Source organism: Balaenoptera ricei, chromosome 5, assembly GCF_028023285.1.
Source record: "Balaenoptera ricei isolate mBalRic1 chromosome 5, mBalRic1.hap2, whole genome shotgun sequence".
Classification (NCBI taxonomy): domain Eukaryota; kingdom Metazoa; phylum Chordata; class Mammalia; order Artiodactyla; family Balaenopteridae; genus Balaenoptera; species Balaenoptera ricei.
The window spans coordinates 52,506,643-52,532,667 of record NC_082643.1 but is presented as its reverse complement, the minus strand read 5'-3'; the positions used below and the strand labels follow the sequence as shown (position 1 = coordinate 52,532,667).

General features: G+C 36.4%; 1 protein-coding gene across 2 annotated transcripts; it reads left to right on the top strand.

The window, feature by feature from the left end:
- The first annotated feature begins 2,762 nt into the window (after positions 1–2,762).
- Positions 2,763–5,163, top strand: CXCL8 (C-X-C motif chemokine ligand 8). Of its 2 annotated transcripts, XM_059924049.1 has the most exons (4): positions 2,763–3,007; positions 3,996–4,131; positions 4,420–4,503; positions 4,948–5,163. In XM_059924049.1, exons 1-4 carry the CDS (start codon positions 2,944–2,946, stop codon positions 4,967–4,969), a joined length of 306 nt encoding a protein of 101 aa, XP_059780032.1. In that variant the 5' UTR covers positions 2,763–2,943; the 3' UTR covers positions 4,970–5,163. The 2 variants fall into 2 exon arrangements, with proteins under 2 accessions (XP_059780032.1, XP_059780031.1); XM_059924048.1 differs by lacking the exon at positions 2,763–3,007 and having other exon boundaries at positions 3,689–4,131.
- Positions 5,164–26,025: the final 20,862 nt, after the last annotated feature.

Below are 26,025 nucleotides of genomic sequence, written 5' to 3'. Positions count from 1 at the left end.
GTTGCAAAATTACTAAGGCAACCCTGAGGAAAAAGTAGAGGAATGTTTGCAATTCCTCAGAACTCTGAGTGTCTTAGTGGTACCATTAGTATAATTGGGTCCTAGTGATGATGCCTTGAACCAGTCACCTCAGGGTCTTTCCATATGAGAATATGTCTTTGCTGAACAAACCAGCATTACTAAAGCAAAGAGACTGAGAATTTTCTTAAAGATTCAGGCCTTGCTTACATATCTGGTCCCTATTTTTCCTTTCCTCATCCACACATATTTTCCATACAATGCTCAACAATTTCAGGAACCCAGTTGGGCCATATTCTCTTACATCTTACCACCTTGTACTTGCTTTCCCCCACACTAGCAAAGCAGTACCCCCTTCTCCCCTCTCCACTGGTCTTAGCCCTACTCATCACCAAGACTAAGGCACTACGTCACAGTCTTAAACTTGTTTCTTCAGACAACCCCATTCATCAAAACTGCATCAGAGGTCCCATTTGTTTGCTCCCTAAGCTTCCTATAATTATACGTATTATAATACTCATCCACTGTATTGTACTTGCTTGTGTAACTAATTGTCCATATTCTACTTTAGACTGCAAACTCCTCGAAGTCAGAGACTATATCTGATTTACAGAGTATTCACATCTCCTACTACAAGACCTGGCATTAGCAGATAATCAACATATATTAAATAAATAAGTGAACAATCAAGTTCCTAAAATAGATTTAAAAAGAGTAAGAACTGCATTGTACATAATAAACATTTACTTTGCTGCAGAAGTTGGTGTAAGGTTCTTTTTTGTCTTTTACTATTGTAAGCTCGCTTCCTTAGTGTTCCCTTTCCAAGGAAGTCCAGACTCATCTCTGAGGACCCACGTGGGACAGAGAAAGAAACTTCATTGAGTCATACAAAGGTGGTTTTGTGTTCCAGTGTCCTGAAGAAAAGTCTTTTCATCACCCCTTTGTAAATGTGCTTTTAGACCAGGACTAAAACTCTCAGCTCCACCACTACTTAGATATATGAACTTGGAGACGTTATTGAGTTTCCTCATCTGTAAAATGAGGACATTATTACTTATCCCATTGTTGTGAGGATTAAAACACACACACACAGTCCCTGATATCAAGTAAATTGAAGTTATATTTAAGAAGTTAGTTGGGGGTCACTACATAAATCTTTCAGCAAAGGAAGTTCTCTCCCCAAACCACAAGTGTTCACATTCTGAAACATCATTACTCTTGGCCTAATTTTCAATAATGTTTTTGTCATAGAATTTAATTTAAATCCTATATCAGTATTTAAACTAGGTGTTTCCTCAAGCATTCTAGAATTCCATAGATTTTAAGACTCTGTACTCCAGATTTTCTATCTGAAATGGTAATGAACCCTAATGCAATCAGATTTTGATCTGGAGCTTTAAATTCTAGCAAATCATAATTTACACTGATATTGTTTCTATTTTATTATATTATTGCATTACATGCTGAAATCTGGCTCAACTTCGTATTTCAGAAACCAATCTTTTATCAAGAATCCTCTAAGGCAAATGAGATTTTTAAGAAATAATTTGTGGTGGAATATCTTTGCAGTTTGGAAGTCAACCGTCTGACAAAAATGAGAAATACAAGCTATGGCTCTTGGGGTAGATGGAAATTCACCAGCTTAAAAGTTAAGCCAGGAAGTTTACGTATATGAACTTTATGAGACAGGTGGATGTTATTAAAACCATTTTATAGATATTGAAACTGGAATTCAGAAAGCTTAAAAACCACACAAAAATTAGTGGCTGAACAAAGGTTTAAACCCAGATGCTCTTTCCACTAAGTATATACTGCTTATTTTTCCATTACACACCACCTCATCCCACCCCAACCAAGTAAGCCCAGTGAACCACATCTTGGAACATAAACAATTCTTCCTTTTACCACTTGAGTGTCTTTGAACAGCATCCCTATCTAGAACGTGCTGTTTCCCTTCACCCTCCTTTATTAGAGTCCTCTGTACTCCAATACCCTGCTCAAAATGCTTATGGAAGATTCTGCCCTTGTGTCCTTGTTGGAATAAATATCTTGGTACCACTTGTCTGTTCTGTAACATAGCCTGGTCTTTATATTGCTTTCTTCTTCTGACAGACCAAACTCTTTAAAAACAAGTACTTAGTCTTATCCATCTATAGATTCCCACATTACTCAGAAGTTACTTGATAATATTTACGATACTGAACTGAATGCTATCCCCTTTCACTCTGTCAAGCATGCATTAGAAAACCAAATCTTTTGAAAAGTTGTAACATGCTCCCTGAAAGCCGTAATGGTTCCTGGAAACTTTCCAAAGTGCTTAGAAATGGACTTCTTGTAAATTATGTCCCCAGTAAAAGTGGTTGACTAGATTACCTTCTCTATCATTACAGCATATATAATTTACCTAAATAAATGACTGTGTCATAAAAGAACAATAACAAATGACCTTACTCTGACTACTGCAAGATAGGACTATGATAAAGTTATTTATAAATAAAAAGAACTACCACTGACAATAATGTATCAAACTGAGAAGTTTGAATATTTAAAAAAATATTTTAAAACATTTTAAAAGAAAGAAATGTTTTCAAAACATGTTTTGAAACATGTTTTCAAAAAAAAATCCATAAAATTATTTGAAAGATCAAATAAAACTTCAATCACACTGAAAATTTAATAAGAAAAAAATCACTAGGGGAGTCAGATGACTCAGCTCTGCTCTCAAAGTGCGGGCAGATTGTTGCATATTGCGGAATTTCCTCTGACATGACACAAGCATGAGGGTGCACTTGTTCCCTACTCTTACTATAATATAAAAAGCCACGGGAGCTTCCCATCTGACACAGGTCCTCTGGGACAGCAAAGCTCACAACCGTCTAGGACAAGAGCCAGGAAGAAACCAGAAAGACAGCACCTTGTGTAAGCATGACTTCCAAGCTGGCTATTGCTCTCTTGGCAGCCTTCCTTCTTTCTGCAGCTGTGTGTAAAGGTAAGCACGTCCTTCTGATCTACAGAAGTTTGCTGTGTCTAAATGTGATCCTCAGATAGCAAGGTTATCCTTAATGCCTCGATAACAGACATCCTTTTATTCAGCAAGAGAAAACCATCTTTGCAGTCATGTAATGTTAAATTGAAGTCTTTAAGTTTTTAAGTTGTTTAAATATAATATTTAGAAAATTGAAAAGTTTGATTTATATAGAGCTCTATTCCTATCATTCATACTCTGTAGTATACATATATTTAACATAAATCTGTAATTTAGAGTATATTTTATTGGAGGCCACATTTACCCATTTTATCTATTAATACTGAGTAAAGTAACTCAGGTAATTTTACTTCATGTACTATTTAATTGACGAGCTTCAAACAACTATCAACTGCTCTTTGGCTTAAAGACAGATTATAAACCTTATTGGGATCCCTCTTATGAAATAAATACAGTTTAGAATGTTTATGGTATATATAAACATTTTATATGGTATATATATGTATATATATATATGTTAAGTGTATATATATATATATATATATATATATATACTCTTAAACATCAAAGATTTTGCTAAAATATAGGACAATCTCTGTGCAACTCACATATATTTCTATTAATTCTTCCTGAAGGCAATTTTCCTGTTGGTGAATCTTGCCTACCATGAATAACATTGTGGTATCACAGAAGATTATGCAGTGTCGAGTAGGAGAAAAAGTACCATGAGGATGTCAACATTGCCCAAAGACAACTCCAAGTGTTTATGTCATTCAATGTTGTCAGGAACGACTGTTTTTAAAACAAAGAGAAAAACTGAGGTCGGGGGCTAGGAGAATATCCAGCCATCAATTTCAGGAATAAGTTTGCTAAAGATGTGTTGTTTCCCAAACACACAGTCACCAAATGATCACACTGGAATTACCAAGGGCGAAGCTAGCTGAGTTATGCCTGTTAATGAAATCAATTCTTAATTGCTTTTTTTTCACAGCTGCAGTTCTGGCAAGAATGAGTTCAGAACTTCGATGCCAATGCATAAATACACACTCCACACCTTTCCACCCCAAATTTATCAAAGAATTGCGAGTGATTGAGAGTGGACCACACTGTGAAAATTCAGAAATCATGTAAGTAATTTCAAAAGTGATTAGATATTTTACTTTAGTAAACCTAGAATTGAGGAAGGTGGAAGAATCCAGCAAAGTTCTAGGTACTAAGAATACATAGTAAGCAAAACAGAAAGAGAAAATTCTTTGTCTCCATGGCATTTAAATATTGTACCCTCCATGACTCATAGCTAAAAATTAGTTTGGACTTAGATTTTATGCCTGTACTTAAGGAACCATGACTTGAATGCCAAAGGGATGTTGGAAACCCATTAAATACTGATTTTAATCATATCTCTCTTATTTCAGTGTTAAGCTTGGCAATGGAAAAGAGGTCTGCTTAAACCCCAAGGAAAAGTGGGTGCAGAAGGTTGTGCAGATATTTTTGAAGAGGTAAGTTGTTTTTTTTTTTTTAATTTAGATTCTTCATTTATCCTATGATGTACAGTTCAGAAATCAACCTATAAATTTCCTGCTGCTGCTGAAAATTTTCTTTTAAGTATCTGCCTCTTTGATTAAAAAAAAAATAGCAGCAATAGTGAGTTTGTTGTACTCATAACTGGGAGATCACATATCTCAGTTTGTCCAGGGAAGTGTGGGCATATGCCTGTGTCCTGTGTCGTTAGTATGACTCTCTCTCAATCTCAGAAGTGTTCTGGTTTACATACCTTATCTGAACTCTCCATTTATAGCTGAAAATATAGAGTATTTCTAACACATAAATATCTAAGACTCTCTTAATTTCTATATTAAATATATTTTCAAGAGCCATACATTCCTCCTTATTTAGAACATTGTTAATTTTTAAACTTTTTATTTTATTTTACTTCTTTTCAGAGCTGAGAAGAAAGATCCATGAAAACAACAACAACAACCAAAATCCCATTTGTCCATGGCTTCCAAGAATTCCTCAGTAAAGATACCAATGAAACTTCAAACAAATCTACTTCAATGCCTCATGTACTGTGTAGGTCTGCTGTAGGGTTGCCAGATAAAATACAGAATGCCCAGTTATATTTGAATATTAAGTAAAACAATGAATATTTTTTTCAATGTCCCACGTACATTGTTCCATGTAGGACACACTTATATTTTAGAAATTATTCATTGTGTACGGTAAATTCAAATTTAGCTGGAAATCCTGTTTTCTGTTTTTGTTTTTTGTTAAATCTTGCAACCCTAGTCTGCTGGCCAGGATTCACGAGTCTTTGTTCAAGTGAGCCTCAGTTTCTTCTTTATTCCCAAACTGGAGAAAAACATCTCAGCCACTGACCTACCTCACAGAGATGTGAGGGCATGTGGAAGCACTTTAACTTTTATTCAGTCATGTAAATTATTTTGAAGTGTAACTTATTCACCTATTTATTATTTATATATTTATTTAAGCCTCAAATATAGTAATGTTTGTGCATGAATTTGGAGAAATGGGAAAGAAGCATTGTTGATAAGTATAATGATGGTAGTGAATTTATATTTATTTTTTATATTAAGTGATGTATTACAGAACTACTTTGATCAAGGTTGTTATATTATGATCACAGTTGCCAGATTTAGCAAATTAATAGAAAATAAACAAAAAAGACATCCAGTTGATTTTTCTTTCAGATAAACAATAAATAATTTTTTAGTATAAGTACATCATTATTTATCTGAAATTTTAATTGTGTTGGCAATCCTACTTTTAATATGCCTGGTCTGGTGTTGTCACTGCAAGCCTTATTATGCAGTGCTGTGTTAAATCACCTGAATCCTGAATTATGACTATCTTTCTCAAAACAGCAAAAATTCACCAGGGAATATGAATAAAGTAATTTCTTGTTATTTCTTATTTATTTATTCTGAACAATTAGATTCTCATAATTTTATTTAAATTATTGTGTATTTTAACATCAATTTTATTTTTTACTTTAAGATGCTTTTATGTGTTCCCAAGGAACTCTTTCTACTGTTTTTGATAGAATGAAAATATGAATGTAACTATAAAACATTTAAAATAAAATTAATTGTCAAAGTCATCAGGAGTTTGTTTTTCTTTGGTAGTTTTAAGATTTATTATATTATTCATTTATATTAAAAATCATACTTTGATTTAGAAAACATAAGTGCTTTCCCTTAATATTTTATATATCATGTGGAAAATTACCAACATTTATTTGTAGAAAAACATAACTTCTTTCCAGAGATGGATTACAATCAGTAGTCTCTTCCATAGAATGATGGAAATATTCTCAACTCCCTACCATATACCATTCTGCTAATAAGGGTGACTTCAGATTTTCAACAGATAGCCTAGGTGTCTGTACAGCTTAACACAGCTGGGCACTCAGTGAAAGCGGGAAGAGGGTACACATCATAAGGCACTTCTCAGCTAATTGAGGAAAATTGTACACCTGAGGCAAAGAAATTTTAAATATGATTAAAGACAGAGCATATTTGAAAACAAATCAAACAAAACTCTTAAAAGTAAAAACACAATCTAACAAAAAACTCAGTGGCTGAGTTTTCTAACAGATTTGAGACAGCTGAAAAGAAAACTGGAGATTAGAAAATAAACCCAAAGAACTTTATCTGGAATTTAAATCAGAGAGATAAAGAGTCAGTAAATTGGAAAGAAAAATAGAAAGAAAGACATAGAGGATGTCCAACTGGATTTTTACAAGCAGATGAGAGAGGAAATGGTCAACATTTGAAGGCAATGGCTGAAAACTTCCCAGAAATAATAAAAAATAACAATCCACTGTTTTAAGAAATCCAATTTACCAATTCTTAACTTTACATTTCTAGTCAAAAAACAAGGATCTTAGAACTCTGATTGACACTTATCCACCTCCCAGCTCATTTACTATTGCTGTTGGCCATTTTAAGTCCATGTTTTTTTTTTAAAGCTCCACAACTTGGGGTGAGGAAGAGAGTCCTCTCTTATTTTCTCATTTGTTAGTTCACATTGCAATCTACTTTTCCTATGTCATTTAGCTCCTTACAATCACTCTGGGTACCTGCAACTGCCATTTTCTCTCTGAGTCAACTTTATCAGTGGTGTAGAGCAAAGCCCGTTCTCTTCTATTTCCCAATGCACGTTAACACAAAGGTGTGCAGCTTAATAGAATTAATAAAAGATTTGAGAGTTATGCACAAACAGGAGCCAACTGAAAATTCAACTCCTGTAGTTTCTGTTCCTAGAAACATTGCTTCCCTCTAGAGTTAATTTCTCCCTGCTTATAGATCTTCTCTGGTCCCGCTGTGGGGGGCCACAGAGTTCTGCCTAAATTTCATTTCCATATTCTCTTCTTCAAATTCAGGTTCTCTTGTCCTACCCACTTTTGTAATCATTTTGTGGATCTCATACACAGTGAATAAAAAAGATAACAGGGCTTCCCTGGTGGTGCAGTGGTTGGGAATCTGCCTGCCAATGCAGGGGACACGGGTTCGAGCCCTGGCCTGGGAAGATCCCACATGCCTCGGAGCAACTAGGCCCGTGAGCCACAATTGCTGAGCCTGCGCGTCTGGAGCCTGTGCTCCGCAACAAGAGAGGCCGCGATAGTGAGAGGCCCGCGCACCGCGATGAAGAGCGGCCCCCACTTGCCGCAACTAGAGAAAGCCTTGGCACAGAAATGAAGACCCAACACAGCCAAAAATAAATAAATAAATAAATAAATAATTAAAAAAAAAAGATAACAAACAAACAATTGTTTTAAAATGATGATGGGAGAGATACAGGGTTCTTTAGAAGCAGATAGCAAGGAGTTATCTAACCTAGGTAGCCTAGGCTTCCCTGAGAAAATCTAAACTAGAGTCTGAAGGATGAGTAGGAGTTAGCCACACAAAGGGAAGAAGGACGTGTGGGGAGGAGTGGTCTAGAAGGCAAGGGAGAAGTAATTTGTGTGATTTGAGAAGTGAAAGAATATCAGCATGACAGGAGTTTGACTTGAAACAGAACAAGTACTAACAGATAAAGCTATGCTAAATGGACTGTGGAAAGCTCTAAAGGGCTTAGATTTGGAATTGAAAAGTTCTACTGGATTCCGATTACCTTCATTTTAAATGGTGAGCATTATAAGCTATTCTTCTTCCTGGGTTTCCTTCCAAAAAGAAATGGGAAGCCATACAAAGCAACCCAAAAGTCTGATCTTGGGGGCTTTTTAATGTCATTTGGGGGTTGAATCATTAAAAAACTCCCAACCTTATACAAAACCTCTTAATGTGTTAAGTACACATACTTAATATGACCAATGTCCAACCCTGAAGGCAAAGTAAAGACATCTGCACCAATTTGGTGAATCTTAATAATGATACTTAAAAAAATCTACCTCTTAATTCCAATTTTATCACTTTTAAAATATGCCAAATGCTTTTCCTCGCTCTCATCTATATTAGCACTGTCTATAAGATAACAAAGCATTCCATCGAAAGGACAATTAAGTGGATCAAATCGAAGATTAGGCATCATGTAAACAAGCCAAAAAGGAAAAATGAAAAAGAGTAAAGGAGAGACGATGTGAGAACAAGAGTGAGAGAGAAGGAAAAGCCAGTAAATTTGTGGCATTGACAATTTTGTTTTATTTTGCTTCAATGATATTAGTAAAATATGTATATAGACACAAGTTTTATTTGTATAGACACAGACTTAGACACAAAATTGAGCATGCAATTTATTACCCTATACATTTAATCCATTTGTGTGGATTACAAAATACAAATCAAAATTTTCCAAGTAGAAACATGAATATAAATATAGAGATACACACAATAAAAAAGTATGGAGAGATAATAAAATGTTCACCTTAAAATTGAATTAAGTGTAAAATACTATAACACATACATTGTACATACAACATACAAATCAAGTAATTTTCATAATTGCCCTTTTTTTGCTAGATAAGCATCAGAAAATAGATTCATAGGTTGAAGTTACCTAAGCAAAATCTTTTGTTCTCAAGATTTTAGTAAATAAGTATCAATAGATAATTATTTTTACTGTAATAGATCTATTTTGCCATTTTCTTCTTCAGAAGAAAAACTGTTTTGATTTTTGCTTGTGGTAGTAATACAGCTAAAGAAAAATTGCTTAGGATTGTATTAACCCTGCAATAACAAAAGAAAGCTTAGATAACGATTTCTTCATTACCCACTTAAAAAGATGGTCAGACAGCAATTGCCTCAAGTTTGGTAACCACCTGCTGAGTTTGCAAGGATCACAGACAACAAATAGGGAATTTTTCCATGTAACAGAGTAAATAGCAGGCTTATTACTTCCCACAAGATTTACAGATGGGACAATCAGAAATTCTCCAAAAGATTACTTAAGGGTCAAAGAACCTAACTCTTAATGAGTAGAGAAAGAGGGCTTTCTTTGCTCTTTGCATTCCCACAGATAAAAATCAATTTGGATAAATATCATTGTTACAAGACTTTTAAACATTATTTGGTAAAATGATAGATGGACTTAAAATCATAGCATGTTGGAAAATTAAGATGGGGAAACATTCATAGATATTTCCACTCAAAGTTTGCTTCAGACTTTAGAGGAATATTCTAATAGCTTTGTAAAAGATCATGGTGCTGGGGCTGAAGATAAGCTTTTTTTTTTTTTTAATTTTATTTATTTATGTATTTATGTATTTATTTATGTATGTATGTTTTTTTAATTAATTAATTAATTAATTTATTTATTTATTTATTTTTGGCTGTGTTGGGTCTTCGTTTCTGTGCGAGGTCTTTCTCTAGTTGCGGCAAGTGGGGGCCACTCTTCATCGCGGTGCGCGGGCCTCTCACTATCGCGGCCTCTCTTTTTGCGGAGCACAGGCTCCAGACGCGCAGGCTCAGCAATTGTGGCTCACGGGCCCAGTTGCTCCGCGGCATGTGGGATCTTCCCAGACCAGGGCTCGAACCCGTGTCCCCTGCATTGGCAGGCAGACTCTCAACCACTGCGCCACCAGGGAAGACCTGAAGATAAGCTTTTAATGTATCTAGCGATTCTATTTCATAGGGCATGGTTTAGCTCATGTTTTAATCATGTTTTGATGTGATTGTTTCCACTGTCTGCATCCTAAATTAATCTTCTGCCATTCTTCCCATGCTTTTCAAAATGCCTTCACATTTATATTTTCAGTGTTCCTCTGAATAAAACGCTTATGGGAAAGCATTCTAAATGCAGATACCTCTGCCTAGATTTACTTCTTTATGCTTCCACAGGTATTCACCATGCCCCTTTACAGGAAGCCCACGTAGAGACATGTTTTATTAAAGTGACTTGTTTCTTCTCAGGTCTCAGAGGTGTCCAGCAGCCTCAGCTTGGCATGTGAATCAACCCTCCAGCAACTTTCCACACTTGTCTCATTCTTCTCTAGCATATGCCAGTCATGTTCGTAAACAGTTCATTCCAAAATTTTCTTAAGTTAGATATTGTTATTATTGATTCCAAATACAATTATATATCTGGATGTTAAAAAAAACCTCATATTTACAAAACCTTCCTGTAAAGCTTGAGTGAGACCCCTGTATTAATATGAAAAAGACTCTGACTTCTCCTTATTAAGTTCCTTGTCTAGCACTACATTTTTTTCTGAGGGAATCTTTTCACTTGCCCAGTTTACTAAAATTCTCAGTACTATTTTCTTTATCTCAAAATAGAGATAAAAGTTAGTAATATCTACTTATTGGAATTTAAATGCTCTCTTGCACTTGTAATGTTACATAGATTTTATATAAGCTGTGTGTTTTTTCAATCTATATCTTCTCCAATTATTTAAAACTTTGACCGATTTAATAGTGAGCAAGATACATAAACTCTGATTTTAAAATATGGTAAGTTCTGTGTGGATTTATTGAGAATAGAGTAAATGCCATTTTTATACTTGCTTTACACATTAACATAGTATATTAGCTTTTACAGAGTTAGCTTTTGAAATTTTGACTTCTGAAAAATCTTTGGCAGGAAGGGGTATGGGTTGACAATTTGGATACTGTTACATCTGTAACTGAACAATTTACTTGAACATTTAAGCAAATGGATGGCTGTTAATGGGAGCCAGGTTCTTCACTGTTACAGTGGAAATTTTCAGATAAGCGAAAGGAAGCTAACATCATCCAAGTACTAATGAATTAGAGTTGGAGAAATCAGTATGAATTCATGTTTAGCTTAATATAGATACAGATGGACACATATAGAAGTACTTATAGATATGTATATATAAATGGGTTAGTAAACACATATATTTCCTTCCTTTGTCAGCTGAGAAGACCTAGAAGCAGTGACACTCTAGTAGCAACAAGCATACCTAGCACTCAGATCTTGGTTCCTAAAACCATTTTCTAATAAAATGACCCAGGGCTCCTTGGAGGAATGTCTGCTCATAGGACTGGGTAAGGAAATATACAAGATGAGTCATGAACATCTTCCCAGCATCAGAGCATAAGGAAGTGCCTTTATCCAAAAAAAATGGTGAGGGTATGTCAAGAACAGGAGCCAACTGAAAGCTGGAACAATGGCCCAAACTGGAACAAATTGAGAACAAAATAAAGTCATATATTACAACCCCAAACATAAAGCAAATATTCCTAAGTCCATACTGATATAAATGAATAAGTAAGTAAATGGAGAAGAGACAAACCTCTTGTGCAGAATTCCAAATAAATTTCATAGATACTTCTTCCCCAAGGAGCTGATGAATAACTATGCCCTCCTACAGTGTGAGCAGCACATAGTAGCTTGGTTCCAAAAATATATAGTATGGGAGGGGGAGGAAGAAGAGTAACTTCACTGTAGAGAAACCTGAAAAACACTACGTCAGCCAAAGTCAACAGCAGCAGTGATAAATCGTGTTGACAGAATGCAATGATATAATGAAAATGGCACTTTACCTCTGTGGTCTTTCTCCTAAAAACCCCTGATCCCTGTCGAATTATGAGAAAAAGAGACAAATTCCAATAGAGAGGCATTCTACAAAATACTTGAGTAGAGTTCCTCAAAACTGTCAAGGTCATTTTAAACTAGAAAATTCTGAGAAACTCTTAAATCTAAGGGGAGTCTAAGGGGACAAGACAACTAAATGTAACGTATCCTGGATTGATCCTAGAACATAAAAAGGACATTCAGTAAAATCTATGAAAATAGGAATAAAGTAGGGAGTTTGGTTAATATTAATTGTTTTAGTTCAGGCTGCTACAAGAAAGTACCATGGATCTGGTAGTTTATAAAAAAAAAAAAAAAGACATTTATTTCTCACAGTTCTAGAGGCTGGAAATCCATGCCAGCATGATCGAGTTCTAATGAGGATTCTCTTTCTCTTTTCAGTCCTCTAACTTTTGATTGTATTCTCACATGCAGGAAGCAGAGAGCCTGAGCAAGCACACGTCTCTTTTCATGAGGGCGATAATCCCATTCAAGAGGGTTTAACTCTCATACCTAATTTTCTCCCAAAGGCACCACCTCTTAATAACATTTCATTGGGGGTTAGGATTTCAACATATGAATTTTGGGGAGTCACATTTGGTTCATAACAGTAATGTATCAATATTTGTTCATCAGTTGTAACAAATGTACCCTACTAATGTAAGATGTTAATAATAGTGGAAACTGGGTCTGGGATATATGGAAATGGGAACTTTCTGTAATATCTTCTCAATTTTTCTGTTAATCTAAAACTGTTCTTGAAAAATGTCTATTAAAAAAAATAAGTGGGGAGATGGGAACCAAAAATAAATAAATAAAAACCCTACAACATATAGTAATTGTAGTTTTCTGCCAGTAACAATGAATCTGCTTAAATGGGCTTTGAAGCTGGTGTGTGGGAAGCATGTCCCTTAGGCAGTGATGGAGCTAAACTGACCATTAACCACATCTGTAAGGTTTTGTCTTCCCTTCCTTGAGTTCTGCTACTGAAGTATTTTGAGAACTTGCCAAATGTCTAGCCGTATTTCTCAAACTATGTCAAGGGTCTACCATCATAATGATAGTCATATTCAGTGACCAAATAAGTTAGAAAAATGTAAGTAACAGCTCAGTACCATCAACAGGAGGTTATAGGAATCGTGGTGAACTGGAGAACACGTGGTCTGCCTGGAGTCATAATAATTAAAATTATCTTAAAACACAGAACACAGTTTGCTAAGTCAGACTCCTTTGGCTGCCAGTTTGGACCACAGAATTGACTGATAAAAACTAATCCCTCAAAGCAATTTTTTTTAATCTGATAGTAAAATCCAGCACTACAGGTATTCCTTCTTTAATTAATTCCATGGTTCCATTCAAGCCTACTTGCCTTAGATTTGGATTGGATAATCAATGTTGGATCACATATGTCAAACACAATGTTTCTGTTTTTTTTGTATTTCTCAACTTTCTCCATCTGGAATGGCGGAGAAAGTTGAGAAATACAAATAAAATGCTGTTCAATCAATATGATTTAAAAGTCAAATTATTCTTCAATTCTACACTATGGCCAATTGAAAAGAAATACAACAAAATAGAGACAGGGACTGAAAGAAATTAAGAGAATAAAGTGTTAATGACTGCCTCTTTAAACTCTATTTTCCCCAGCTACTTATAAATGGTTCATAGGATGACCTAAGCCTGAGCTTCAGTTTTCCCAAGTTCTTAAGTTAATACTGCCACGATGAATAAAAATATAGGCACCAAACCAACAAACCACTTTTCTTGAACCACGTATTCTCTTGTCTTGTACTCTGTGTTGGCAACCCCAGCTTCTGGTGGTTTCTTTTTCCTCTTAACTACATTCCCCCATTTGTTCTTTAGATGTAATAACTGAGATTGAATTTCTAGTACCTCCTTAACTTGCCCCTTGTACTGTGTCTGCCTCTGACTGTTCAGAATATTCTCCAGCCTAATTCTAACATAACCTTGAGATTTTTTTTTATTGAGCCCTAGAAGCAAGGAACATGGCAGCCCAAGAGTATCATATGTTGAGTAGGCATAGGTGAAGAATAGTTAATGGAATTTGGATAAGTTATACTGGATTCCCAACTTATGAAGCATAAATTTGAATTCAAGGCTGCCTTATCTGTGTTTTTAACCCTTTTTATTCAAGTTAGGAAATCTCCACATAATTCTAAAAATCCTCTATCTATCTATCTATCTATCTATCTATCATCTATCATTTATCTATTTGTCAAGGGTCACCTGTATTCCCTATTGTGTAAAAACTTACTTTTTATTGTGATAACATATACATAACAAAATATACCATCCTAACAATTTTTAGGTTTACAGTTCAGTTGCATTAAGTGTATTCATATTGTTGTGAAACATCACCACTATAATCTCTAGAACGTTTTCATCTTCCCAAATTGAAACTTTGTACCCATTAGACAATAACTCCCCATTCCCCTTTCTCCTCCAGCCTCTGGTACTCATCATTCAATTTTTCTGCAGCTATGAATTTGATTACTCTAGGTGCTTACTACCAGTGGAATCATACAATATTTGTCCTTTGCAAGTGGCTTAGGTGACTTAGCATTATGTCCTCAAGGTTCAACCCTGTTGTACCATGTGTCAGAATTTCTTATCTTTTTAAGGCTGAATAATATTCCATTGTACGTATATACATTTTGTTTAAACATTTACCTACAGCTGGACATTTGGGTTGTTTCCTCCTTTTGGCTATTGTGAATAATGGTATGAATGTGAATTGTGAATAATGTTATCAGCGTTTGTGTACAAATATCTGTTTAAGTCCCTGCTTTCATTTCTTTGGGGAATAAACCTAGAAGTGGAATCACGTGGTAATTCTGTCTTTTGAGGAAACACCCAACGTTTTCCCCCCACAGCGGCACCATTTTACCTTCCCACCAGCAATGCACAAGATTTCAATTTCTCCGCATTCTCACCAATACGTAATTTCTTTTCCTCCCTCCCTCCTTTCCTTCCTTACTTTCTTTTTTCCTCCCTACCTTCCTTCTTACCTGCCTTCCTCCCTCCTTCTCTCCCTCCCTCCTTCTTTTGTTTCTTTCTTCCTTCTTTTCTTCCTTCCTTCCTTTTTCTCTCTTTCTTTCTTTCTTTCTTCAGCCATCTTCATGAGTATGAAAGGGTATCTCAAGCTGGTTTTGATTTGAATTTCCCTAACAATTAGTAATGTTGAGCATCTTTACATGTGCTTATTGGCCATCTGTATATCCTCCTTGGAGAAATGTCTATCTGAGTCTTTTGCCCATTTTTAAGTTTAGTTGCTTGTTTTTGTTGAGTTGTAGGAGTTCTGTATAAAGCTTAGATATCAACCCCTTATCAGGTAAATGATTGGCAAATATTTTCCCCAATTCCATGTGTTGCCTTTCACTCTGTTGATAGTGTCCTTGGATGCACAAGTGTTTAATTTTGATGAAGTCCAATTTATCTGTTTTTTTCTTTTCTTGCTTGTGCTTTTGGTATCACATGTGTTAAAACTTTTGTGATATTAGATCTTTCCCCAATTTGATCTGTAGGATTTATATTACCTGATGTTCTAGACTTTACGGAAAATATATCTTTATGAGGAAGCAAAATCTTGAGAGTCAAAATTCAAGGAATTCCTGGATTCATGTGGGGATTGTTTTCTTGCTCATGAGTGCTTGTTTTATGATACAAGGACCAAGGACTCATAAGAAAAATATACAGTTACTAAATGAGCTCTCTGAGGAAGCTCAATCTCTCTCTCTCTCTGGAAATTCCCCTGCCAGGAATCACTGGCTGTGGACTGTTAGGTAATGGAAGAGAGAATAGGAAAAAATATTGCCATAGAAAAAGAGAGGTTAACCTATATAAAGATTTGAAAAAAATTTACAGTTTTAAGCTGGGCTTAGAATGTACCATTTCCTAATTCCATGCTGCAACATTCATAATGAGGCCTTTAAAATTTCCCAAGATTCTTCAATATTGAACAGTTTCTATTCTTGCTCTTCCTCTAGAAGCTTAGGGAGGTCATAGCTACTGAGGGATATACTGCTAAAAGCAACAGTAAAGTTATTTTTGAATTCGGAATTTCTATGAAAATAGGGAGCAAATAATGGCAGATATTTTATGCAAACACTATATTACTACAAAAAGTTAGGGACAAAGACACTTTTAATAGAATTTTTCCTTACTTTCAGTATAAATAACTATTTACTCTTCTGAAAGGTAGTAATAGTTGTGTTTCATTTTACACAGAAAAAGAACTATGTGCATTTATAGTTATTTCGCCATTCAGAGATGAGTGTTGCCGCTAAAGGTTGTATATAGATATACTAAAAACTATAATTAAAACTTTACATAAAGATTTCATGGAACTTCTTTTCACAGGGGCTCATGGTCCATACAAAATTAAGCAAAAGTATTGTTCTAAATATAAGAAAGATAGTCCTTACCCTACTGAATTTTAGTGTAAAAGGCTTACAACCTTTGAAGGCCTGACAATGAAATGTAAATTAAACACATATGTTGCATTCATATGTCTATTATTTAATTGGTATTTTTATAGTCTCATTTTAATATAACACTTTGAGAAAGGTAATATTATACCACTTTGAACTCATAAGACTAAAATTCAGAAAAATCTAAGAAACTTGTTTAAGTTTACCTCAAGCCAAGATTTGAACTAGGTCTTCAGCTCCCCAAATCAATCCTCTCTCTCTCCATTACATCTCTCCATTACATCTCCTTTAAATGTCAGGCTCATTTAAATAAATTTCACAAGAATGCATTATCAAACCTCTATTAATCTCTGTGCTGGAAACTTCAGGTAATATATATGAGTGAGTAAGATGCAGTTCTTTTTCTTAAGATGCATTGGGTAGAAAGTAGTCATAGGTAATATTATTTGTTGTAAGTACAGTCAAATGTGCCACAGCCCATAGGCACTGGCAAATGCTGTGCAACTCTGAATTCTCATAGACAACCACCATTTCTGAGTAAGGATTTAGTACTGTAATGTCAGCTGGAGCCCTCCTCCCCTTGAGCATCTGGTTAAACTTGACCTAAGTACAATGTCCAAGGCTTGCAGAATCTGCTGCACGAATTCTGTGAGATTCCAGAACTTATTCATTCTGCGGTGATCATCAGGGTGAAAAATCCCAAGTCTTCACCAGATTACATCCCCAAACATATACCCCCAAATGCCATATTATCTATGCATTTAGAAACCTGTAATAATACTAGTTGGGGGGAAAAGGAGCCCATTGCAGATCATGTGGTCTCCTATAACTCACGATTCATTTCTTCTCTCTTCCTCTCTCTTCTCAAGTTCTTCTGCTTTCTCACATGTAATAATTCTACTCACATTTGGCACCTTTTGGAAAACTCACCTATTCTTCTATTTGCTCATTACAGTATTTTTGTCAAAAATTAACAATTTTATATTTATGGGGAATTCTGGTAAACAAAATATTTTGTTTTCATTATGTTTTCCTATCTTTTTCTCTCTCCCTTATCTTCACTCTCTGAGGACATTGTAGTTATATCAACTGAAAGGATTAATATTTCATTTAACTACAGATAATCATACTCAACAACATATAACTAGTATCTATGGAAAAGTTCTGGAATTTTGATGAATTATTAGGAATTGGTGAATTACTAGAAATGATAATGTATAGTAGACAGGCAAGGTCGTATTTTACTGTTATTATTGTTGTGGTGGTGATTGTGATGGTTGTTAGTATCTATCAATACTCTGTCTTACTAGATCACTTGTAAAAGTATTGACTCCTGGTGGGGGGACCTTCAAGATGGTGGAGGAGTAAGACGTGGAGATCACCTTCCTCCCCACAAATACATCTACATGTGGAAAAACTCCTAAAGAACACCTACTGAAAGCTGGCAGAAGACCTCAGACTTCCCAAAAGGCAGGAAAATACCCACGTACCTGGGTAGGGCAAAAGAAAAAAGAAAAAAGAAAAAAACAGAGACAAAAGAATAGGGACAGGACCTGCACCTCTGGGAGGGAGCTGTGAAGGAGGAAAAGTTTCCACACACTAGGAAGCCCCTTCACTGGTGGAGACGCAGAGAGGGCGGGGTGGGGGGGAAGCTTCAGAGCCTCGGAGGAGAGCGCAGCCACAGAGGTGCGGAGGGCAAAGCGGAGAGATCCCCACACAGAGGATCAGTGCCGACCAGCACTCACCAGCCTGAGAGGCTTGTCTGCTTACCCACCGGGGTGGGTGGGGGCTGGGAGCTGAGGCTCAGGCTTCAGAGGTCAGACCCCAGGGAGAGGACTGGGGTTGGCGGCGTGAACACAGCCTGAAGGGGCTAGTGCGCCACAGCTAGCCAGAAGGGCATCTGGGAAAAAGTCTGGACCTGCCTAAGAGGCAAGAGACCTTTGTTTCAGGGTGCACGAGGAGAGGGGATTCCTTCCTTGTCTGCCCACAGAAGGCAGAGCACCACCTGCCTAAACGAGCTCCAGAGACAGCATGAGCTGTGGCTGTCAGCTTGGACCCCAGAGACGGGCATGAAACTCTAATGCTGCTACTGCAGCCACCAAGAATCCTGTGTGCCAGCACAGGTCACTATCCACAACCCCCCCCCCAACCCCCAGGAGCTTGTGCAGCCCACCACTGCCAGGGTCCCATGATCCAGGCACACGTTCCTCGGGAGAACACATGATGTGCCCCAGGCTGTTGCAACATCACGCCAGCTTCTGCCACTGCAGGCTCACCCTGCATTCCAATTATGACTACTGTACCCCTCTCTCCCCCTGGCCTGAATGAGCAAGAGCCCCTTACTCAGCCGCTGCTTTAACCCCATGCTGTCTGAGCGGGAACAGATGCCTGAGGGCGACCTACATGCAGAGGTGGGGCCAAAACCAAAGCTGAACTCCAGGAGCTGTGCGAACAAAGAAGAGAAAGGGAAATTTCTCCGTGCAGCCTCTGGGACAGTGGATTAAATCTCCACAGTCAACTTGAGGTACCCTGCATCTGTGGAATACCTGAACAAACAACGAACCATCCAAAAATTGAGGTGGTGGGCTTTGGGAGCAACTGTAGACTTGAGGTTTGCTGATTTGTTTCTGATTCTTAAGTTTATCTTAGTTTAGTGTTTAGTGCTTGTTATCATTGGTGGATTTGTTTATTGGTTTGGTTGCTCTCTTCTTTTATTTTTTTAAATTATTATTATTATTTAATTTTTTTATTTTAATAATTTTTTTCTTTATTATTGTTTTTTTCTCTTTCTTTCTTTCTCCCTTTTCTTCTGAGCTGTGTGGCTGACAAGGTCTTGGTGCTCTGGCCTTGTGTCAGGCCTGAGACTCTGAGGTGTGTGAGCCAAGTTCAGGATATTGGGCCACCAGAGAACTCCCAGCCCCATGTAATATCAATCAGCGAGAGCTCTCCCAGAGAGCTCCCTCACAATGCTAAGACCCAGCTCCACCCAACGGCCAGAAAACTCCAGTGCTGGACACCCCATTCCGAACAACTAGTAAGACAGGAGCACAACACCACCCATTCACAGAGAGACTGCCTAAAATCATACTAAGTACACAGACACCCCAAAACACACCACTGGACATGGCCCTGCCCACCAGAAAAACAAGATCCAGCCCCACCTAACAGGACACAGGCACCAGTCCCCTCCACCAGGAAGCCTACACAACCATTGAACAAACCTCACCCACTGGGGACAGACACCAAAAACAATGGGAACTACGAACCTTCAGCCTGTGAAAAGGAGACCCCAAACACAGTAAGTTAAAATGAGAAGACAGAGAAATATGCAGCGGATGAAGGAGCAAGGTAAAAACCCACCAGACCAAAAAATACACTTTCTTCTCAACTGCTCATGGAACATTCTCTAGGATAGGCCATATCTTGGGTCACAAACCAATCCTTGGTAAATTTAAGAAAATTGAAATCATATCAAGCATCTTTTCCAACCACAACGCTATGAGACTGGATAACAATTACAGGGAACAAAACTGTAAAATATACAAACACATGGGGCTAAACAATACACTACCAAATAACCAACATCACTGAAGAAATGAAAGAGGAAATAAAAAAATACCTAGAAAAAAATGACAATGAAAACACAACGACCCAAAACCTATGCCATGCAGCAAAAGCAGTTCTAAGAGGGAAGTTTAAAGCAATACAATCCTACCTCAGGAAACAAGAAAAATCTCAAGTAAACAATGTGACTTTACACATAAAGCAATTCAAGAAAGAAGAACAAAAAACCCACAAAGTTGGCAGAAGGAAAGAAATCATAAAGATCAGATCAGAAATAAATGAAAAAGAAATGAATGAAACGATAGTAAAGATCAATAAAACTAAAAGCTGGTTCTTTGAGAAGATAAACAAAATTGATAAACCATTAGCCAGACTCATCAAGAAAAAAAGGGAGGTGGCTCAAATCAATAGAATTTGAAATGAAAAAGGAGAAGTAACAACTGACACTGCAGAAATACAAAGGATTATGAGAGATTACTACCAGCAATTATATGCTACTAAAATGGACAACCTGGAAGAAATGCAAAAAGTCTTAGAAAACCACAACCTTCCTAGACTGAACCAGGAAGAAATAGAAAATATAAACAGACCAATCACAAGCACTGAAATTGAAATTGTGATTAAAAATCTTCCAAAAAACAAAAGCCCAGGACAAAATGGCTTCATAGGAGAATTCTATCAAACATTTAGACAAGAGCTAACACCAATCCTTCTCAAACTGTTCCAAAATATAGCAGAGGGAGGAACACTCCCAAACTCATTCTACGAGGCCATCATCACCTTGATACCAAAACCAGATAAAGATGTCACAAAGAAAGAAAACTACAGGCCAAATCACTGATGAACATAGATGGAAAAATCCTCAACAAAATATTAACAAACACAATCCAACAGCACATTAAAAGGATCATACACCATGATCAAGTAGGGTTTGTCCCAGGAACGCAAGGATTCTTCAATATATGCAAATCAATCAATGTGATACACCATATTAACAAATTGAAGGTTAAAAACCATATGATCATCTCAATAGATTCAGAAAAAACTTTGACAAAATTCAACATACGTTTATGATTAAAACTCTCCAGAAAGTAGGCATAGAGGGAACCTACCTCAACATAACAAATGCCATATATGACAAACATTGTTTTCACATGGTGAAAAACTGAAACCATTTCCTTTAAGATCAGGAACAAGACAAGGTTGCCCACTCTCAACACTATTATTCAACATAGTTTTGGAAGTCCTAGCCACAGCAATCGAAGACGAAAAAGAAATAAATGGAATCCAATTGGAAAAGAAGAAGTAAAACTGTCACTGTTTGCAGATGACATGATACTATACACAGAGAATCCTAAAGATGCTACCAGAAAACTACTAGAGCTAATCAATGAATTTGGTAAAGTAGCAGGATACAAAATTAATGCACAGAAATCTCTTGCATTCCTATACACTAACAATGAAAAATCTGAAAAGAGAAATTAAGGAAACACTCCCATTTACCATTGTAACAAAGGGAATAAAATACCCAGGAATAAACCTACCTAAGGGGGCAAAAGACCTATAGGCAAAAAAATATAAGACACTGATGAAAGAAATTAAAGATGATATAAACAGATGGAGAGATATACAATGTTCTTCGATTGGAAGAAACAACACTGTGAAAATGACTATATTTCCCAAAGCAATCTACTGATTCAATGCAGTCCCTATCAAACAGCCAATGGCATTGTTCACAGAACTAGAACAAAAAAATTCACAGTTCGTATGGAAACACAAAAGATCCCTAATAGCCAAAGCAATCTTGAGAAAGAAAAATGGAGCTGGAGGAATCAGGCTACCAGACTTCAGACTATACTACAAAGCTACAGTAATCAAGACAATATGATACTGGCACAAAAACAGGAATATAGATCAATGGAACAGGATAGAAAGCCCAGAGATAAACCCACGCACATATGGTCACCTAATCCTTGATAAAGGAGGCAAGAATATACAGTGGAGAAAAGACAGCCTCTTTAATAAGTGTTGCAGGGAAAACTGGACAGCTACATGTAAAAGAATGATGGTAGAACACTCCCTGACACCATACACAAAAATAAACTCAAAATGGATTAAAGACCTAAATGTAAGGCCAGACACTATAAAACTCTTAGAGGAAAACATAGGCAGAACACTCTATGACATAAAACACAGCAAGATCCTTTTTTACCCACCTCCTAGAGAAATGGAAATAAACAAATGGGACAAATGAAACGTAAAAGCTTTTGCACAGCAAAGGAATCCATAAACATTTTGCAAAGACAACCCTCACAATGGGAGAAATATTTGCAAAACAAGCAACTGACAAAGGATTAATATGCAAAATATACAAGCAGCTCATGAATCTCAATTTCAAAAAAAACAAACAACCCAATCCAAACATGGGCAGAAGACCTAAATAGACATTTCTCCAAAGAAGATATACAGATTGCCAACAAAAACATGAAAGGATGCTCAACATCACTAATCATTAGAGATATGCAAATCAAAACTACAATGAGGTATCACCTTACACCAGTCAGAACACAGATGTAGAGAACAGACATATGGACACCAAGGGGGGAAAACTGCGGTGGGGTGGGGATGGTGGTGTGCTGAATTGGGTAATTGGGATTGACATGTGTACACTGATGTGTAAAAAATTGATGACTAATAAGAACCTGCAGTATAAACAAACAAACAAAACAACTAAAAAAAAAAAAAAAAAAAAAAAGAGTGGCCCCCACTTGCTGCAACTAGAGAAAACCCTAGCACAGAAACGAAGACCCAACACAGCCAAAAATAAATAAATTAATTAATTAAAAAAAATTCAGTGGAGGAAAACATTTAACTTTAAAAAAAATAATAATAATGAATTATCAGAATTTTCAGAATGGAGACTTCCCACCTAAAATATAGTTCTCTTGCCCAGAACTACTTCAGTTTCTACATTTTGTAGTGGAATTAGTGGAATCTATTGGGCTTATTAAATTAGATAAACATATGAACGTAGATAGTTAATAAGCAACCTATGCTTTAGAAGCAATGTTGGAAGACTTTGTATTTCTGTGAATGAAGGTTCTGACCTACAGGTTGTGAGATCATGAAAGAAGATGAGCAACTGTTCTCTCAGTCTTTTTATCTGTATAGATTAAGGTAACTGGATCAGAGCATTAAATGGTTATAGAGAGGTTGCATAATGTTTTTTTGGGAATTAATTGACTTACAAGTCATGAACAAGAGAATTCCAAAATAGCTTGCTGACCAAAATTTTATCTTTCAACATCTGTGGTTATCAGATTCTCAAAGTGGGCTCTACCCCTGAAGAATAAGCTGTCAGATGAAGGATAACAAAGTTATGTTAAGGAGCTGTCCTGCACTAGCTGGTAGAGTGGGTTTTCTCTTCTGGACTCTGGGTGAAAACAGACACTCAGAAAGGCAAAGGAAGTTGTTGATCTATGACTGGCTTGCCTAAGGTCCTCTTGAGTCCAGACACTTCCTATTCAGACACTTGGTTCTGATTAAATATCACCCTCCAACACACACACACACACACACACACACACACACACACACACCCCACAAGGATACACTCAATTGCCATGCAATTTATGAGAAAATTTATAAAGCGGGAAAATGCTGTGTATATTGACATTATGAAGCCACATTTCTGGATGTTAACATTCCATGTGGTATCCAACAAATCCCACAGTTTGACTGGAGTAGCTGGTTATCAGCAACAAATATGCTGAGTGAGGGAAAGCAGCCTTGCAGTCTCTCATTATGTTAAGATTATATTAATATTAAATAATTTGATGCCTTATATGAAAATGATATTTTTTTTTTTTTTTTAAGATTTATTGATTGATTGATTGATTGATTGATTGCTATGTTGGGTCTTCGTTTCCGCGCTAGGGCTTTCTCTAGTTGTGGCAAGCGGGGACCACTCTTCATCGCGGTGCGCGGGCCTCTCACTGTCGCGGCCTCTCTTGTCGCGGAGCACAGGCTCCAGACGCGCAGGCTCAGTAGTTGTGGCTCACGGGCCCAGTTGCTCCGCGGCATGTGGGATCTTCCCAGACCAGGGCTCGAACCCGTGTCCCCTGCATTGGCAGGCAGATTCTCAACCACTGCGCCACCAGGGAAGCCCCCGAAAATGATATTCTTAAGTAGCATCCCCAAGTGCACTGAAATTCTTAGAAGCACTGCTTATATATGCTTCATGGCCAAGGAAGGGGAGGCCAGGGAATTTTAAGAAAGGACATTTACCCTCCAGGGGTAATCAAGACATCAACACAGCATTGATATACATTTCTGGTGTTTTATTTTTATTTTTTTAAGTAAATTAAAAGTTTGGTTAACTCACTCTCCCCAGTCTCCTTTGGGTCCTCTGTCAGAGCAGATTTTTTTTTCTTAAATATTTATTTATTTTTTTGGCTGCGTTGGGTCTTAGTTGCGATACACGGGATCTTTGTTGCCACGTTAATTGTGGCGTGCGGGGTCTTTAGTTGCGGCATGTGGGTTCTAGTTCCCTGTCCAGGGATCAAACTTGGGCCCCCTGCATTGGGAGTGTGGAGTCTTAGCCACTGGACCACGAGGGAAGTCCCAGAGCAGATGTTAACTGATTTTGTTCTTAGATGTAAGATGAAGACTTTTGAGAAAGCTGAGCTTTGAGAAGTGTGATCTGTGCGACTGCACTACTTGAGTTGAAGAAATTAGTGTTCAGAGAACTGGATCATAAAATGATTTTCCATTAGAAAAGATTCCCTCTGAGGTGGAAGTTAAATATTCTATACAGTTACTACATTTTTGTTTTCTAAAACACATGACATTTAGTGAAGAAAAATAAATGTACCTAAATACAATTATGGAAAACAAACCAGAAATGTAATTATGAATGTGAGCTCTATTTTAAACTATACGTGATCCTGTTTTTCAGCGTAATGTCTTTTCTTGTTTATAGCAGTGTTCTGATAAGGAAAAGTAGGACAGGATCTGACTTAGAAACAGTAGCTGGTTTAGTGTAAGCTTAGTTAGAGATAGGAAACAAATTTGTTAAGACTAACATCATGACAAAAATAGTAGTCATCAGTAGGCTTAAAGTTTTATATATCAAAACTAAAAAGATTTTTCCTTTTGCTTGGAGACATTTCTAGCTATAGGTAAGAGAGACTGAAAGAAGCCTGCTCAAGTTGCCACAATTTTAAGAAAAATTAACCTCAAGCTTAAGATTACAAATTGAAAATCCATTCCATTTGGGAATCTTTTATCACTGGAACTTTTAGACTAAAGAAAAATAAAGTGTGACTGATTTTTTTTCTCTACTGCTTTTAACTAAGACCACATTTGAATATATATGTTTTTATTCCTGTGGTGATAGTGAATTACAACTATTCAAAATCAGGTTACAAGTATGAAATTTTAATTAGTGAAAAATTTTGGATTTTGTACAAAGATGTAAACTGGTAAAATTTTCTAAATTTCTTATATTTCCTTATGTAACATCATTATCCAAACTGATACTTGAAAGTATATAAATCTAAGCACAGGCTTGTAACTAAATTATTTGTTTGTAAATAACTAAAGTCTTTTAAATTTGGTTTCTATGAATCTCAGACAATATTGCTAATTATGTGATCCTATAAAATTATTTCATTTGAATTTTCTAGGTAGATTTAAATTTTTTTTTCTCTGACACATTCTAGTACTGATGTTGACTGTATTGTACTTTGTTGTTAACTTAGATTTTCTGTTCTCCTAATTGAATTTTTTGTCAGTTTGGACTAATACAATCCCAAAGTAACAGTAATACATGTATTCTTATAAACATTTTTGGAGAAATAAAAGTTTCAGCCCCTTAAAAGCCAGGAATAAAAGAAAATTAAAGTAATGAAGTCATTTTAATGTGTGTGAGTCATTTTGGGTCACAGGTCATACTTAAGCAGAATATAGAAAAAATTTTAAAAAATCAATTTTCATTTGTCTATATTT